The sequence below is a fragment of the Puntigrus tetrazona genome, chromosome 24 (assembly GCF_018831695.1).
Source record: "Puntigrus tetrazona isolate hp1 chromosome 24, ASM1883169v1, whole genome shotgun sequence".
Taxonomy (NCBI): domain Eukaryota; kingdom Metazoa; phylum Chordata; class Actinopteri; order Cypriniformes; family Cyprinidae; genus Puntigrus; species Puntigrus tetrazona.
Window position 1 is genome coordinate 12,566,818 of NC_056722.1, and position 17,962 is coordinate 12,584,779.

The window sequence follows — 17,962 nt, forward strand, 5'->3', positions numbered from 1 at the left end:
TCCTCCAGTGCCTCTGCATCACCCTGGCTCCTCATGACTCAGTCTCCTCCACCACCTGCTCTGCTGCTATCAGTTGGCCCCATGGCGTCGAGGGCCGCTCCTCCCTCCTTCGGCTCCACCGTGGACCATCATGGCTGGGCTCTGGATCTTCTCCTGCTCCGGACTCCTCCTGATTCCTCCCTGGCTCCTCCCTCCGTCTGCACCTCCTTGGACTCCTGTCTGCCTACCCCCTCCTGGGGGCTGTCCTCCACCAGAACCTCCTCCCAAGCTCCCGTTTTTGTTTTGCCTTTTTCGGTGCACCTTCCGGGAGGGGGGGGCGATATGTCACGTCTTTGGACTTTTTTGTTGTCGTTTTTGTCTTGTGTCATGTGCTCTGTGTGCCCTACCTTCCTTTCCTGTTAGTTGTATCATTGTCGTCAGCTGTTTCTTAATTTAGTCAATTACGTTGTATATTTAAGTCCTGTGTGTGTTATATTCAGTTTGTCCGATTGTCAAGGTCCTTATGTGTGGTTTATGTTCTGTTTGTATGTTATTATTTTGCCCATTTAAGAGGATTAAATCTGTTTAAAGTTTATTTTACTTGTCGAGTGCTCCTTTGCGCTAAACCACACGTGACAGTTACAGTGTCTTTTGTAACAGTGTACTTTGTGTTAAATCCTGTAATTTGACAAAATCCTGTAGCTAAGTTGCTTCTTAGCAGTGCCATGACAATTAAAAAGCTAAAACAAGACTACAAATTTATCAAAGACCACAACAGTCAGATCGAGCAAGTGTTACCAGCTACTGGACCGCATTCTTGGCCACAGACCAGCTTATTTTGGTAGTGCTGGAAAAAAGGATTCAGCTGATAGGCTTCGAGGGACTCTGCCTATGGGGAGTAATTTGGCAACCAACTCCCTTGCTGAAGGTTTGTGCTTTAAATCAAACTGTTAACATGGGCAGCGCACCCACGTGAACCTACTCTGGACTAGCCATAGAATTTTTTTTCCCACTTGTTTTGCATTTGCACATTGTTCAAAGAGAAACCATATTCTATTCTAGTTTTTTTTATAAAAGTGTGAAAAGTTTCTTTATCATTCCCATGTTGGTTTTTGAAGGATTTTTTTTTAATATTTGTGTATTTGTTACAGTTTGTATATTTAAAAAGATGTACTATTTCTATTTAACATTGTTTATAAAAAATGTGTGCTTAGTCTTTTTATTTGTGTTGGTAATAACCCTGTCAATAACAACTTATATCTTAAAAAGGTATTTTTATTATCATTAAAGAGAGATATGTCACGCTCCGGTCAAGGAAGTAAACAGAGTCGCTATAATAGAAAAGGGGTTCTTTAATGAACAACAAAAAGGTGGCGAACTGCCTCAAACTTTAACAAAAGGAACACAGGAACGTCCAAGTTCTTTCCTTTATCTGGATATACTCTCCAGGGGAATTCCAACGAGAAGAGCAGACAGGCTGACGGGAAGACGGCCGGAGTACTGTGTTAGTAACCTCAAGGATCGCCGTTGTGGAAGTGGTGAGTGTGGTTTATGAAGGGTGGTGTTGAGTGGTTGCAGGTGTTGCTGATTAGTACTCGGGTGATTGGGATTGTGTCCATGTGGTGAGTTCGGTGGAAGGTGGAAGTGATGACGTGACAAGATATGTCTGTTTACAGTGTAAATGTTATATAGTATGTATGGCTTATAAAACCAGAAGAAAAAATAGCGTACCATTTAAAACGATTTAATAAGCTTACAACATACACTACTAGTTTGTATTCATAATAATTTGTCATAACTATAACATTTTAGCTGGCACAAAAATAATTTAGATGCTGCACCAAGGCAACACGAACTTCAGCCCCTTCAGAACTTCAGTCTCTGCAACAGGAGCCTGGTGTTTAACATATGGCTGGGGGAAAGGAGCAGGTACATACCACTGCTTTCTATACTTCTCGCATTGTTTATTACACCACTGGTAAAATGCATTTTTGGCTTGCCTTGCCTTGTTTGTTTTATGGTTATTTACCTATTTATTTGCTGTGCTGTTTGGAAACCACAGGAAAGGGCTTCATGAGCCAGCTTGTTAGTGAATATGCTGCAGCTCCGAGGATGTAGAGGTCGACTTCTTGTCCATTAATATTTTTGTATTGCTGTGCAAACAAATTTCTTCTCTCAGCCAGCTCCCACGATGCAGACAAAAGCAAAACCCTGGCATTGTGCAAACTGCCAGGTAATCCAGCAACAACATTCCAGAATAACCCTTTAGCATCAACAACTGCTTGCAACACAATAGAATACCACCCTTAGCGATTAAAATATTCAGTGTGGTATTCCTGGGGAGCGGAATCGTAATGACTTCAGGCAACAGGATGTTTTCAATAGAGGAGCAGAAGTCTTTAACAAAGTCATAGGCAGTTAAAATGGCAACTCCAAACAGATGTGGCATACTTCTGAGTTAGTTGCGAGCATCCATAGTACAATAGCAACTAAAGGTTGAGGTACAAAAATGCTATAGATTGTGTCTATTTTATCTAAGGCTGACTTTAAAAAGTAACAGATGGACCCATTGCTTCTCTGTGAAATAGGGCAAGACAGTTAACCACCACTCATCAGTTTTCTTGTCGATCCAATCAGCAGATGAACTGTAGCAACATCTGAAACACATTGAGTACACTGTTAGTGTTAGAACAGATTACCAGTGTTTAAAGTAGGTCATTCACTTTTTGGTATGACGTGTAATGTCACAGCTACGTATTACCTTTGATAGGTACATAGTAATCAATTACTATTAAAATTATTAGTAAAGATTATGAAATATAAAGTAAATACGATTACCCTGTTGTTGTATAACATGAGGAGTGATTAATTATTTGGAGAAGTATACTGTTTGAATTATTAATACTGCATAACTTTTGCATAATTCATAATATCACAATGAATATTTGTTCCTTTGTATAAATTTTAACTGCAACAGTTTTAGATTTCTAAGCATTACATGAAAAAGAACATGCTGCGAGCTTTTATAAACAGCTATTACCTGAAGACTTTGTCTGCAGCATTTTATGCTTCTATTAGCCTCAATGACATGTAACACTGGCAGTTGATTTTGGAGATTCTTAGTCCTCCATTCTGTTCTTTTAATAGCTTGACGTATATGTCAACATTCCAAGTCCGTTATTATAAAACTTGCCAGACACAACAATTTCATTGTATTTCATTGCTCATTGCTGAAGTTTGTTTATCAAGCGTGCAGAACAACCACCCAATAAAGCATTACAATAATCTAACCTCGAGGTCATAAACGCATGAATTAATATTTCTGCATTAGAGGTTGAAAGCATAGGTCGTAATTTAGATATATTTTTAAGATGGAAAAAACACAGTTTTACAGATGCTAGAAACATGGTTTTCGAAGGAAAGATTGCTGTCCAACAGCACACCTAGGTTCTTAACTGATGATGAAGAATTAACAGAGCAGCGATCAAGTGATAGGCTGTTTTCTAGATTATTATATGTGGGGTTTTTAGGTCCAATTATTAGCACCTCTGTTTTTTCAGAATTTAGCATTAGGACGTTACTCATCATCCAGTTTTTTATATCAACTATGCATTCTGTTAGATTCTCAATTTGGTGTGTATCACCAGGCTGTGCTGAAATATAGAGCTGAGTATCATCAGCATAGCAGTGAAAGCTCACACCTGCTCTCTTTAGGGTGCGTGTGTTTTCATTATACCATGGAGTCAGATTGTTTTCTTTTATGTTTTTTAAGTGCAAAGGAGCAACTGTATCTAAAGTGCTAGAAAAAAGAGAGTGCATAGTTTCTGTTATATCATCAAGTTTTTGCGTCGTATTGGATGTGCTAAGGAATTGAGATAAGTCAGGAAGATTACTTAGAAAGCTTTCTTTTGTGGTGGAAGTGATGGTTCTACCATACTTGTAATAAGGTGCAGAGTTTACAGGTTTAACTATACAGAGTTCACACAAGAGTAGATAGTGATCATCATCACTTTGATGCAGAACTTCAACCATTTTAACATCCATTCCATGTGACTGTATTAGATCTAGAGTATGATTTCGACAATGAGTAGGTCCAGAGACGTGTTGTCTAACCCCAACGGAGTTCAGAATGTCTAAGAAAGCTGATCCTAATGCGTCTTTTTCATCATCAACATGGATATTAAAATCGTCAACATTTAAGACTTTATCTCATGCCAGTACTAACGAATGAAATCTGTGCTGTGCCCTGGTGGCCTGTATACAGTAGCCAGTACAAACATGACAGAAGATTTATCACTAGCACATGATTCTGTAGATAATGTTGTATGCAGCACCAACACTTCAAATGAGTTATACTTAAAGCCTGCCCTCTGAGAAGTACTAAGAATGTTGTTATAAATTGTAGCAACACCTCCCCCTTTACCTTTTAAACGTGGCTCATTTTTATAGCAATAATTTTGGGGGGTAGATTCATTTAGAGTAATATATTCATCTGGTTTTAGCCAGGTTTCTGTCAAACAAAGCAAATCTAGGTTCTGCTCTTTGATCAAATCATATATATAAAGTACTTTTGTGGAAAGTGATCTAATATTCGGCGAGCCAAGTTTTATCTATTGCTTTTGATTTGGTTTGGACGTTCTCTGCATATTCTAATTCGGGGAACAGGCACAGTCTCTGTAGTGTGATATCTAGGTGAAAGAGTATCTATGTGCTGAGAATTAACTGCCTTCTGTGACGTGAGGCAGCTAGCAGACAGTCGGTTTAGCCGGTCTGTCTGCTTCCTGACCTGGGCGCTAGTTGGTCATGCTGGAGCTATAAGACAATATGCCATATTTCTAGATAGAAGAGCAGCACCACCCCAGGAGGGAAGAAGCCCCTCTCTTTTTAACAGGTCAGGTCTGCCCCAGAAACTCATCCAATTGTCTATAAAACCTATGTTGTTTTGCGGGCACCACTTACACATCCAGCCATTGAGACCCAGCAGTCTGCTGTAAATCTCATCACCCCGGTAAGCAGGGAGGGGACCAGAGCATATTACATTGTCCGACATCGTGCTTGCAATTTCACACACCTCTTTAATATTATTTTTAGTGATCTAGTGACTGGCGAAGTCGAACATCATTAGCGCCGATGTGAATAACAATCTTACGAAATTTACGTTTAGCATTAGCCAGCACTTTTAAATTTGACAAGATCAATCAGCCTAGCTATTTCCCTGTGGCATACATGTGGCAGACGGTGCCAGTGACGATGCAGGGAGAAGCTATTTACTCACCGTAAGGATTCACTTACCACTCTTGTTTTGATGAGCTTGTGAAAACGGAGCGAACGAGCACGAGGAACAAATGAACAGGAGCGGAAAAAAGCCAACAATAGGCGCGAAAACGTGGATGGGAGCGAAAGTGAATCGGCTAACGAGTACTAACTCACTGTCGAGTTTTAGATTAAAGCGAACGAACTAACAGCAGTCTAATTAGTTAGATTAATTTGATAGTATCAACGGTATGTAGACAGTTAAATTATATTTGATCGCTAGAGAAGAGGTGATAGCTACATGCAGCTACAAACAGCGAAGCTACATGCAGCTACAAACAGCGAAGCTACATGCAGCTACAAACAGCGAAGCTACATGCAGCTACAAACAAACCAACCTCTCAGCAGACAGGAGCCAATAAATTCAAATTCAAATAGTGTGACAATTCAAAGATAAATAGTGTGTCAGAGACAAATTTGTGGAGACACAGGTAGATAATTTGAATTTGGGGTAATAGGTGGAAACTGGACAGACAGGAACTTCATCATCAGGCACACTGACACAGTCAAGAATTTCATAGTCCACATGGTTGGATGCTACAAACAGAGTTGAGTGCTCAGATGGAGCCTTCTCGGCTGGAGTCAGGACAGGAAAAAGTTCATAATTGATTCCATGGCCAGTTCAGAGCCAGTCGAGAATACACCCACAGCTGTAACAGGACATGACAAGAACTCACAGGAGATAAGGAGATGCAAATGGTTTCCATAGCTCTGAAAGGGCATTGCGAGAATTTACAGGTGGCCTTCTTGGCCAGGACAGGGCAGGACAAGGATTCACAGACGACCTCCATAGCCGTGAAAGTACAGGACGAGGGCTGATGAGTGGACACCACTGACACTTCTGGAGATTCTGCAGTGGTTGCAGCCACTTCTGGATGTTCTACAGTGATATCAACATTAAATTGAGAGAGTTCAATAGTAGTCTCCTAGACAGTAAGATAACAAACTGAGGTAGCATTGCTGGGCACCAACACCATATTAGGAGCTGAAGTGAACCCCTGTTGCTTCGGAAGGTTCTGAAGCATGTGGCCGCCACCTCTAGAGAAGCTGCGGCGGGTGCCCTCACCTTGAGAAACAAAGCAAATTGCACTATTACTATTAGGTTTTGCAGAATCAACTTCCACCTCAGAAGACATAATCATGTCTGTCACAGTTTCAGAAAGTACACAGCCCAAACGCAACATTAAATGATTCCTGCTATGGGAAGTATTTCAGACAGGAATTAGTGTAGGAACAGGAGGCTTAGAGTAATCGGGTTTGAAAATGCCAGCTTTCGTGCTGACACCAGTGGTACTGTGGTGCAAGAGTCGATGTTGTGAGGAAGAAAACTGAAATTTGTGGACAAGATTTGTGACAAATTCACTGTGTGTTGTGAATCATCTCTCCATTAACAAATATTTTATGTGAGCAGATGGAATAACCTTTGTTGACTTTGTGCATCAGTGAGTCTTGGGCATCCAACACCCTGACACTGGTTGGTGATTTCCCTTTTTGGACCACTGTTGGTAAGTTGTCATTACTACTGACCAGGAGCAACTCAAAATACTTTTCTATTTCAGACATTCTTTGACCAAGTCAACTTACCAGTCACCTTGTCATGAAAGATCTGGGATTTACGGGTACCTGGGACACTGACGTATGTAACTGGATCTCCATGTTTACCTATAGTTACTCTGCTAACCACAGCTCCAACACTATCTTCAAATTTGCTGACTATACAACTTTCGTATGACTTATCACCAACATCCAACAGAGATGAGCTCAATGCCTTCTCAGTATGGTGTGCCAACAACAAGATTGTTGATTACAGGACGTCACAGAGAGTCGGTCATCATATCATCATATCAAACTTTTTCAAATGAAATATGCATGAATAAGGGTGCTGATAAAGCAGCAAGTCTGATCATGAACATGATGCCGAGATTGTGATACACCATAAACAGTTATGTATATTTAATGTATCATTATATTTATATATTCAAAGAAGAGTAAATAAAAAGTGACTGTGTCTTTTATTCTTTCTGTTTAAAATCTATTTTTATATTAATCTTTCTGTATAATGAGGGTATTGTAGATCTGTGTTTTATCGGTTGTCTTTCCACCCACTACTACACTCCCATTTTTCTAGTTTTTTATGCCCATTTCTGAGCAAGGTGCTGCTGTCAAGATAACATCAGTTACAATTAACTTCAGAAATTTAATATAGATGAAAATTGTTATTATTTATCTCATTCTTTATTTTCTAAATATCTTTTCTTCCCACTATTTTTTTCAAATCTCTACTATACTCTCACATTTCCACATGCCTTTTTTTAGATCCAAGCTGTGAAAGACCAGTGCTGAAACAGGTTTCACGTCCCTTTAAACAACCACTGATGCATAAGAGTTTGGCCCTAGCTGTTCTCAGGTCTTCTTCATTACCAGCTCTGTAGGCCATATTCTCTGTCCTCAGTAGGTTGTGGGCCTGTCAACCATGGCTTCTGATTAGCTTGTGTGGTGATGGTCCTGTTTACAGTTACACTATCAATGAGTTTGGTGATGTAGGCAGTGACTGTAAGTGTTAGTGGCTGCCTGCCTAAACATGTCCTAATCTGTGGTGGCAACGCAGTTCTGAGTGCTGAGGAGTCACCTTTTGAGCACATACATACCTGTCTTTGAATTGGTTGGTGACTTTCACCTTTGGTCTGTATGCTGACTTTAGCATAACAGTAAAGCTGTTGGAGAAGCTGATCAGGGTGTGGAGAGAAATCTGTCTGGGTGTGCTGCCTGTTACTCATTGATGCTATGGTACAGTTCCCTGAGTACCCTCTCAAGTTGCACTATTCCTTTGAGAGGATCTGCTTTTTCTGCAAGCAAAACCATCAAAGTGAACAAATCTAGAAGCAAAGATTAACTTAACTGTAAACCTAAGCCTGTTTAAATAAGAAGTATGCTAAAATATTAGATATAAAAATGTTTTAACATTTTAAATATAATATTATAATTATATATATTTATATATATATATATATATATATATATATATATATATATATATATATATATATATATATATATATATATATATATATATGAACCTGGCACAAATAAATCCCCTCAGGATTGTGCAAGATGAACTTTGTGCAAAAAGGTTACTTCAGATCTTGTGAAATAGTCAGTAATCAGTTTGGTTAGAATCTCTTGTTTCACAATATCAATTGTATTATCAATTTTATTAATAGCACTTAGATAACTAGAGAACTTTGTGCTGTCCTGCATTGTATCAGTACGGCGGGTAAAATAAGTATTGAACACGTCACCATTTTTGCCAGTAAATATTTCTAAATATGCTATTGACCTGAAATACTCCCTAATTTTCATCCGTGCAGTTTTATTACATAGTTTTTAATTTTTTTTGTGTGTTTATTTTTTACTATTCTTTTCAGTGTATTCTTTGTGCTTTCTATTATCCATCTTTTTTTGTTGTTTGTTTGTTTGTTTGTTGAGCAAGGTGCCACTGTTAAGATAATGTCATCATTTACTTACTTCAAAAATTTAATATAGGCAAACATTTTGATTATCTTATTCTTTATGTTCTAAAATATTTGAATTGTACCATAACATAGGCCTAAAGCTGTGTCTCATTTAGAAGACTGCACCCTCAGAAGATAGAATCCTCAGGAGGTTGCATCCTCTGTAGGATGTTATATGAAGTGTTTGACCACCACATCTGTGCTTGTGTTTACATCAGCCGGCACTTGCATTCTTCAAATTAATGACGGTTGTTTATGGCTATGCAAATAATTTTGGGTTATCTCTAGCAGCGAAGGATACATTTAATACATCCTTTGAATTCCTGTGAAAGAAGGACGAATTTAAAGGTTGCATTCTACTTTCTGTCCTACTTGCTTTTCTGAAAAGATACATCCTTAATAACGTATGCAGCCTTCGAATGCAGCCTCTGGAGGGTGCAGCCTTCTAAATGAAACACAGCTAAAGCCTGCCTGCAGTCAAAAAGTTACATAGTGTACTAAATTTTAAATAAATGCAAAACATACATTTAAAATAATAGAATTGTGACTTCACAAGTGTAATTTAGGAGGTGAAAATACAGGTCTAAACTCATAGTTAATTACTTATTCTAAAGTGTTACCATGATTAGTATTAGTGCTATCATTTTATATTAAAAATTAACTTAATACAAAAAGTCAATACAAATCAAGTTAATCACAACTAATTCCACCTAACATATTTTTAAATATACTTTTGTATTGCAATAGTTTTATATTAAATCTTCAAATCAACATTTTTTTTAAATATTTGTTTAGTTGCATCTTTTTTAATGACTGAAGACTTAATACTACTGATGTCTCTATAAAATAATTTTAAATAGGTTTGTTTATATTAATATTTTAATCATATTTAATCATAGTCATGGTTCTGCCATGAGAGCTATAGAGAGCGGACAGCTCTGTATGCTTTTATATTACTTTTGCGTTACTTTGATGTCATACATAAAACAGACTGGCTGCTTCAAAACACTTGTTTTCATCTGTTTTCAGGTGTTTCTTATTAGTCAATAGTCCTTGTATATATACAATGGTTGGGGAGATTGGTCAAGTCTGTTTATGTCATGTTCAGTTACATTTCAAAAGCTTCCTGAAGACAGAGATTTTGCAATATATATGCACATTTATGGCCCCAGTGTCTCACACATAGACAAGCGAGACACATAGGATTAGTCAAGACAGGTTTATTTAAGAAATATAATTCCCAGAGCAGTGAATGGAGTCACCAGAAGTGAGCAGAGATGACAGGGAGCTGGGGGAGCCGGGCAGGCACAATGGAGAGTAACCAGAATTCTTACTAGGAGCTGAGAGTCTTAGAAGAGGTAGAGACAAAATACACAGCACAGTAATCAGTCTGCTGCGAGAACACATAGATGGAGTTAGTCTGGCTTGATTCGACAGAGTGAACGTTGGACCAGACAGTGTTTGCTAGTGAGGAGCATGCTCTTGTAGCTGGGCTTGATTGCAGGTGACAGGTGCAACTGATCAAAACTTGTAGGTGTTGGTGGTGATGATTGGAGTGACTGAGATGACTGAGACTCCCTGACACAGTCACATTGGAACTGTGATTTGTTTCTTTTGTTATTGCTTAGAATGTTTCTTTTGTTAAGGCCATTTGACTTAGCAGTGCTCAATGCTTCCAGTGTTTTAATTTTCTCTTTCCTGAAATGCCTGATAAAGTAGTGTTTGTGAGCACAGGCTTCTTTGATTACATCTGTTACTGGGGAAACCATTATATCTCTGTAGCCTAGCCAGCAGAGTTCTCACCCAAGTACTAGCTGTGCATGTTTCTATTGCTTGCTCTACGATCACTTCCTGTTTGAGGGCTTTATAACCAAGGGCCCTCCATGTGCTCTCTGCAAAGTATTGCCAGTTTGACTGCCTTGCCAAGCATTCTTCCTGTTTATTCTGATTGTGATTCATGTGTGTGATCTCTGCCTCTTTTCCTGTTTATTGATTTGTGAAACTGCTTAACCATTGCCTGCTTGATTAACATTGTCTTTTGGATTTCCCCTGTACCTTTTAATGGATCGGACTGCCTTTGTGTTACTGACTCTCTGTTAAATTTGCTTTTAAAAGTCTGTGCGAAAAACAATAATAAACAAAAAACATCCATAACAAAAGATGCTTCATTTTTGATGGTGCTTAGTTTCTGAGTCATTTATAACAACTCTAAATTAGGCTACTGCTACTGCTACTACTGTTACCATCTTGTGCCCTGCAAAAATTTCTTAAACTTTCTTATATGAGATAAAGGGGAAAAAAGAAAATCAGGCAAAAAAATCTGCATCACATATAGGCTGCCCTGATTTTTAAATAGCATCACAATTAAGTGTGTACTTCTCTCAGCAGTGTTCAGCAGCAAGTTAAACTGCTTCAAGAACCTTGCTACTGAGAAATGTCATGTAGCTCTTTTATTGACAAATTCATGTTGCAGCACTGAAAACAAGTTTCTTTCCATGTCTCTGTCTTCATGGAAATAAGACAGAGAAATGTCTTAACAACTTTTACTCTATTGTTTGTTATATTTATCTTCTGTTTTGGGTCTTTTACTGTTGTATCCCATAGTATAACAAAAATATTATATATGTCTTTATTGTGTTTGGGCCCCCCCTGAACGAGCAAGCATAGGCACCTGCCTACAATGCCTGTGCATAAATCACAGGTATTTACTGGCAAAACTGACCATAAGCAGTATAAAAGCATTACAAACAAGTCGTGTTGCATTCCAAGTCCTTCTGAAGGTCTTTATGCGAAGAAGAGAGTAAAACAAGGTTTTAATTGCTAAAAAAAGTATCCTGCTCCATTAACACGCTCACATCTCATTCAAAATGATACTACCATTCTGTAGAATGACGCAATCAGTCATGAGACAATCACAAGCACAAGAGCCAATCACATTTCACAACCAAGGCTGGCATAAGGCTTCTTCTGGCCTTGGAAGAGTTGCAGTCAGAGATGGTGATTGGATCTATTCCTCTTACAAATCAATCATTTTGCCCTGGAAGACTTGGAATATTAACCCTTTTTGAATAAATAATGATGGTAGTTGTATTTGCCTGTTATATCTTGTTTTATTGACAAATGGTAGGTTTAGGGGCAGGGGGTTATGTGCTCATAAATGTGTAAATAATGTAATATAAATAAAAACGTTGTGACTGTTTACATTGAAAAATCTAACCTTAACACATATGCAATAGTATCATTACCTTCATCCAAAATCATTCCAGATTCCCATCTCCATGATAGTGCTTCTCTTCAGTTCAGATTTGTTTTATGGTCGGAAGATCCAAACATAGCATATTATAAGATTTCTAACAGTCAGTAAGTTATTGATATTTTCATCTTTTGATATTTGATAGAATCCATTTTCCCATGTGTATAAACAAGATGTCCAGGACCTCATGCAGAAATATTGGCCCACAATTTACCTTTAAACCCTCCTGAACAACATATGGTGATGTAGGTGCTGTTAGACAATTTTTTAATTTTTTTGACCCTGAGACTTAACTACTTTGTGCAAATCTTCAGCTCAAACTCTCCTTCACACCATGCATTAAGACAATACACACGTCCTCTTCCAGGCAGTTTCATAATATTTTATGTTGATAGTAAACTCTCAATTATTACTCTGATGGTGGAAATATGAATTTTCACTGCTTTAGCTTTTTTCTTAAAGCCTTTAATTTATGTTTAAAAACAACAAAACGTCTCTCAGCTTCAAAAGTAATGTCCTAACCTTGAAAAAGCATCTGAAAGTAAGTTGTTTTCAGTCTCAGGTTTGTTTGAGTTTTGTTTTTCTATATTTATGTAAAGTTAAGCAATATCAATCGAGGAAGAAGTTTAGCCAAATAATTGTGTGATTGCAAATGTGATGCTGATTTTATGCAATTTTATGCAATTATGCAATGTTTTTTGATTTGCTCCATACGGCTGTAATGCCTAGCCAGCAGAGGGAGGCCTTGTCCGAGTACTAGCTGGGATCACTCCCTCTGCTTCTTCATGTGCCATTTCCTGTTTGATGCCTTTATAACCAGAGGCCCTCCATGTGTTTAAATGTAAAGTATTGCCAGTTTCACCTGCCTTACTGAGCATTCTTCTGATTATTTTTCGACTGATTGTTTGTGTATGATTCTTCCTGTTTCGCATTTCTCGAGTCTTAGATCTCCCCTGTCTGTATTGTTTGCTTGGTGTGGACTTATGTATTGGACCCATTGCCTGCCTTGTGACTATTGTTCATTGGATTTCCCCTGTACTCGTAGAAAGATTGGACTGCCTTTGGTATTGACCTTCTGTATTGGTATTGAACTATTTATTAGTCAATGCTGTGGTTTCATGTGATTAAAATTACATCACCTCTCAAATGTTCAATCATATTTGAGGGCCAAGCAATCATCTTTATATTTTTGTCAGTTTTCCTAGTGTTCCACTCTAGGAAACATGGTTTCGAAAAGTGGGACAGCAAGATTAGTTTAATGTGGGACAGTACTTTAGTCAGTCAAAAATGTGTGGTGGGGCTTGGTTTATAGGACAAACATGGTTGACAACAGAGTTTTAGTTTTATTATGCAATATAAAATCTAACATAGCAGAAAATTTTGTATGAGGGGATAGGTTTGAGTGTAGGATTAGGGTGAGGGGATAGAAGACAGTTTTAAAACCATTAAAGCCATTCCAGATTTTACTTGCATCTAATAATTAATTCAATTGCATGATTACAATGGCAAAGAGAAGAAAAAGACGGGAAATTGTGAGGCAGAATCAGGGAAAGCGTAAGAGAAGGAAACGAAATCATCGGAGGCAGGACAGAATGAAAGGAACCATAGAGGAATTAAAGCAGATTGTTGAAGATGATGGGATCAATCAGTTGAGACTGTGTTTGTTTTTAATTAAAATGAAATAGAGAAGAGTTAAGAAATTAATGTGTTAATTTCTATCTACATAACAACATAGTCATGTGATAATAATTGCTTAATTTATTTTAATATATTTATTGTATTATTTGTCTGATGGTGTTTTATTTCCCATGTTTCAACCATCCTTATCCAAGAGCATTTTACTATTTAACACAAATCAAGGTAATTTTTGCCTTTCCTCATTAACTAGTCCCTGGTTCAGCTGGGATTGTACTTTTCCGGTGTGTGTTCATAGTGTGTGTGTTTACTGGATGGGTTAAAAACAATAACTGAAAATCAGGATATTGCTAATGAAGACAGAAATCTTGCAGGTAGTGTGGTGTATGAAGATATATAGATTTAACTTTTATTTGTTCTGTCTTTTACCAAATGACATTATTTAAAAATAATGAAATATAAAGAAATAGCTCTTTGGCTTCCGTGAGTCATATAGTTATAGTCATGTAGTCATGTACTTGTCTGCCAGCGAGGACTAAATGCTGTAAAGCTGGTTTACAATGCCAAATATAATACATATAGTATGACATACTGCATAACAAATATAATTTTTTACATTTTATAGTATTTAAATAAATTCTATTAATAATTTTATAATAATTTAATAAAGATGTTGTAAACTGCATATAATGTGTGTTTTGATTTCAGATACTCGTGTGAGAGGATGGCTCCTGCTGGATTCCTACACACCAACATTCTTGCTCACCATTACCTACCTCCTAACAATCTACCTGGGAACAAAATATATGAGAAACAGACCAGCATACTCACTGAAAAATGTTTTACTGCTGTACAACTTTTCTGTTACTATGTTGTCTTTCTACATGCTAGTTGAAGTAAGTGAGCATATAGTGTGTTTACATGTATGTTTGTGTCTCACTGTATTAACATAGGTCTTTTGGTTTCAATCTCACCTTAAAGTTCTTTAATATGTTTGGTAGTTGATGTCATCAGTTTGGTCTGCTGGTTATCGTCTTCAGTGTCAGGGCCTATATGAAGCTGGTGAAGCAGATATCAGGGTAAGTAAGAAAAATTGCACATATCTATCTATCTGTCTATACTTGTAGAGTTTACAATTCATAGTAATATTCAAGCTATACATCAAAACAAGTAATAATACAGATTACACACTGTGAATAACTAATTATTATATGTGTGTGTATGGTCAGTGTACTTTTGCGTCCTTTCAATTTTCTTATTCAACCCAGAAATCAAATATGGAAAGTGTGGTTTATTCTTTAATAGTTCAAACACTAGTCAATCAATCAATCAATCAATTACTTTTATTTACATAAAACTTTTAACAATACAGATTGTCTCAAAGCTCTGAACAGTATCAAATATGAGAATAGAGTTATAGTAATATATAAATAAATGCAGAGATGTTCTGTAATCAAATTGACAATGATTGCTAGAATCGCTAAAAATTAAGTGTCCCCAACTAAGCAAGCCAGAGGCAACAACAGGAAGGAACCAAAACCCCATCCATGCAGAATCTTGAAAAAAAACCTTGGGAGAGACCAGGCTCAGTTGGGGCCAGTTCTCCTCTGGCCGGATGCTCAGCACTTAATTTCCAGTTCAATTTTAAATGCAGCTATGTCAGATTGTGCAAAGGATTTAGAGTGTGTGTGTGTGTGTGCACGTCTGGTTCCAGTGATCTGTCCACGGGGCTCATCTAGGTGTTCTGGTCTTTAATTCAACGTCATTTCTGGTTGCTGATCCACCATCTGATTTGGATAATCTGAACCAGGCGAATATGATTATACTTCCTGGTTCTAGTAAGGACACTAGTTAGGACCAGCTGAAGTTTGTTTATCATGCATGCAGAACGACCACCCATCAAAGCATTACAGTAGTTTAACCTCATAGTCATAATTAATATTCATGCATTTATGACACAGGTCGCATAACTTAGATATGTTTTTTGAAATGGACATGTGCAGTTCTACAGATGCTAGAAACATGGTTTTAAAAGGAAAGATTGCTATCAAACAGCACATCTATGTTCCTAACTAATGAGCATCTGACATCACCCCTCACGGGCTGATCGGTCACACCTGGAAATCATCAAGGACTGGCTTTATAAGCAGCAAGAAGAAGCCACAGTCTGGAAAACCTCTCCACTCCGACTCCGAGTCTAATGCCTGTTTCTTGTTTCCTCTACCAGATAGCAGTGTGTGTCCACTGCTATCTGGTAGAAAAACTACAACACCAAGAAAAACCAAGAGCACGAGCAGCATGTATTTTTATTTATTGTCAATAAATCCACCCTCAGGGGTCACTTTTCTTGAGCTCTCCTTGTCGTGTCATTCTTCACCCTGTCACACTGGTGGAGAATGCAGGCAAGAGTGTGAAGAATGTCGGCCCATGATGACGTGGAAGCATATCTCCAGATGTTTGAAACCACTGCCCGAGCCAAGAGGTGGCAGCCAGATGACTGGGCCCATGTGCTGGCACAGCTGCTTACCGGGGAAGCACAGTGAGCATATTTCTCACTTTCCTGTGAAGATGGCAAGAAGTACCTCGAAGTGTACCTGGTCGATCAGTTCTCTGATGTGTTCTCCCCAAAACCCTGGTGGACCAAAGTGATCAAACATGACATGAAGACCAGTCCAGGAGTCATTGTTCGGCAGCAACCCCACCATGTCCCTGAGGCTCGTCAGCAGGCTATAGAGAGAGAGATTAAACACCTGGACCAGTTGCAGAGGGTGCTTTCAGAGCTGGGCTCACTACCATCCCCTGCAAATGTCATCTTGCTCTCTCTGAAGCGAAGTACCTGGGTTTCCAGAATGGGAGGGGCCTCATTAGGCCCCAGGAGAAAAAGGTGGAAGCTGGAAGTTCACCTTGGTCACCAACCATGCTCTGCTTCAATGGATAGCCCAGGCCATGGATTGACAGATTGACCCGATGGTTCCTTGTGCTCCAGGACTTCCACTTCATTGTGCGTCACAATCCTGGAGCGGTGATATATTGATCAAATCATGCATATAAAGAGCTTTCGTAGAAAGGGACCTGATGTTCAGTAGGATGAAGGCCATGTCAGTCATTAAGAGACAATAGTCTACTGTGTATCTTGTCACCCCAGTAAGCAGGGAGGGCACCTGAGCATATTGCAGTGTCTGACATTGTACTTTCAAGTTATTGTTATTTGTAGTGAAGTCGAATATCATTAGCGCCGATGTGAATAACAGTCTTACTGAATTTGTTTAGCATTAGCCAGCACTTTTAAATTTGCCAAGATGTCAGGTGCACTGGCTCTGGATAAACATTGGACTATGGTGGCTGGTGTCTCTATTTTTAGACTGCGTACAAAAGAATTGCCAATTACTAGAGCACTTTCATCAGGTTTCTCAGTGGGTGAATCACTGAGTGCAGAGAACCTGTTTGATGTTCTGAACAGAATCGGAACAGAAGAGGGGTGTTTTGACAGGCAGCTATGCCATCTCACGCTCACCCAGTTGCCCTGCTGCTTGAGCTCTAATGCCACATTTTTACTGTTGTCAAATAACCTTTGATGTGTGTCTCTAATTCTAAAACCTTCTCTGTCAGCTTAGCTATTTCCATGCATTTATTATGTGTGAATCCCAGGTCGCCGACAGAAAGAGATAAACATGTAGCAAGTGGTGCAGGTGACAATGCAAGGAGAAGACTCACTCTGAGGCATGGATAAAAAGCTTACCACCAACTTACCGTTGTTTAATGAGCTAGTAAAACACGGAGTGCATTTCAGCCCGACTTTTTCTTGCCAAATTTCACGACATTGTTAGACATCCATCAACAACACCAGAGTGGGGTCCCACTGTTGTCTAGAGCAGCTCGACAGCATCTACTGTCTTGTAGTCTGTCAGCTTCCACTATACTCGGACTGTTTTATGTATAGATTTTAAATTGATCACACATATGCTCAGTGTCTGTCACTGGCCGCTTGGTCGACTCACTAGGCCAAATTGAATTATGCAGCATAGTTTTCAACTTTACACATTTGACTCCTTTAACAAGCATTTTTAGAAAGTGTATTAGACAATTTCTCTTGTTCTTTTTAACCAAAACAGCACTAATTATTGTGCCGGTGTGTGTCACTGAAATCTGAGCCAGCAATGAGCTGCTATTCCCTGGGGAAACTGATGCATTTAACTGCTCAGAAATCGGCTGCCCTAGGTTACAGTGCCTGCGCTGGGTTATTTTGTCTGGGACATATATGATGAAAAAC

General features: G+C 38.5%; 1 protein-coding gene across 1 annotated transcript in view; it reads left to right on the forward strand.

Moving 5' to 3' along the window:
- The window catches only part of LOC122329994 (elongation of very long chain fatty acids protein 2-like), a 34,980-nt gene that overhangs the window by 15,827 nt on the left and 1,191 nt on the right, over positions 1-17,962 (forward strand). Inside the window, 3 exon segments of the mRNA XM_043226754.1 lie at positions 14,401-14,588; positions 14,694-14,775; positions 16,095-16,100. Of these exon segments, the coding sequence (XP_043082689.1) occupies positions 14,401-14,588; positions 14,694-14,775; positions 16,095-16,100 (276 nt within the window).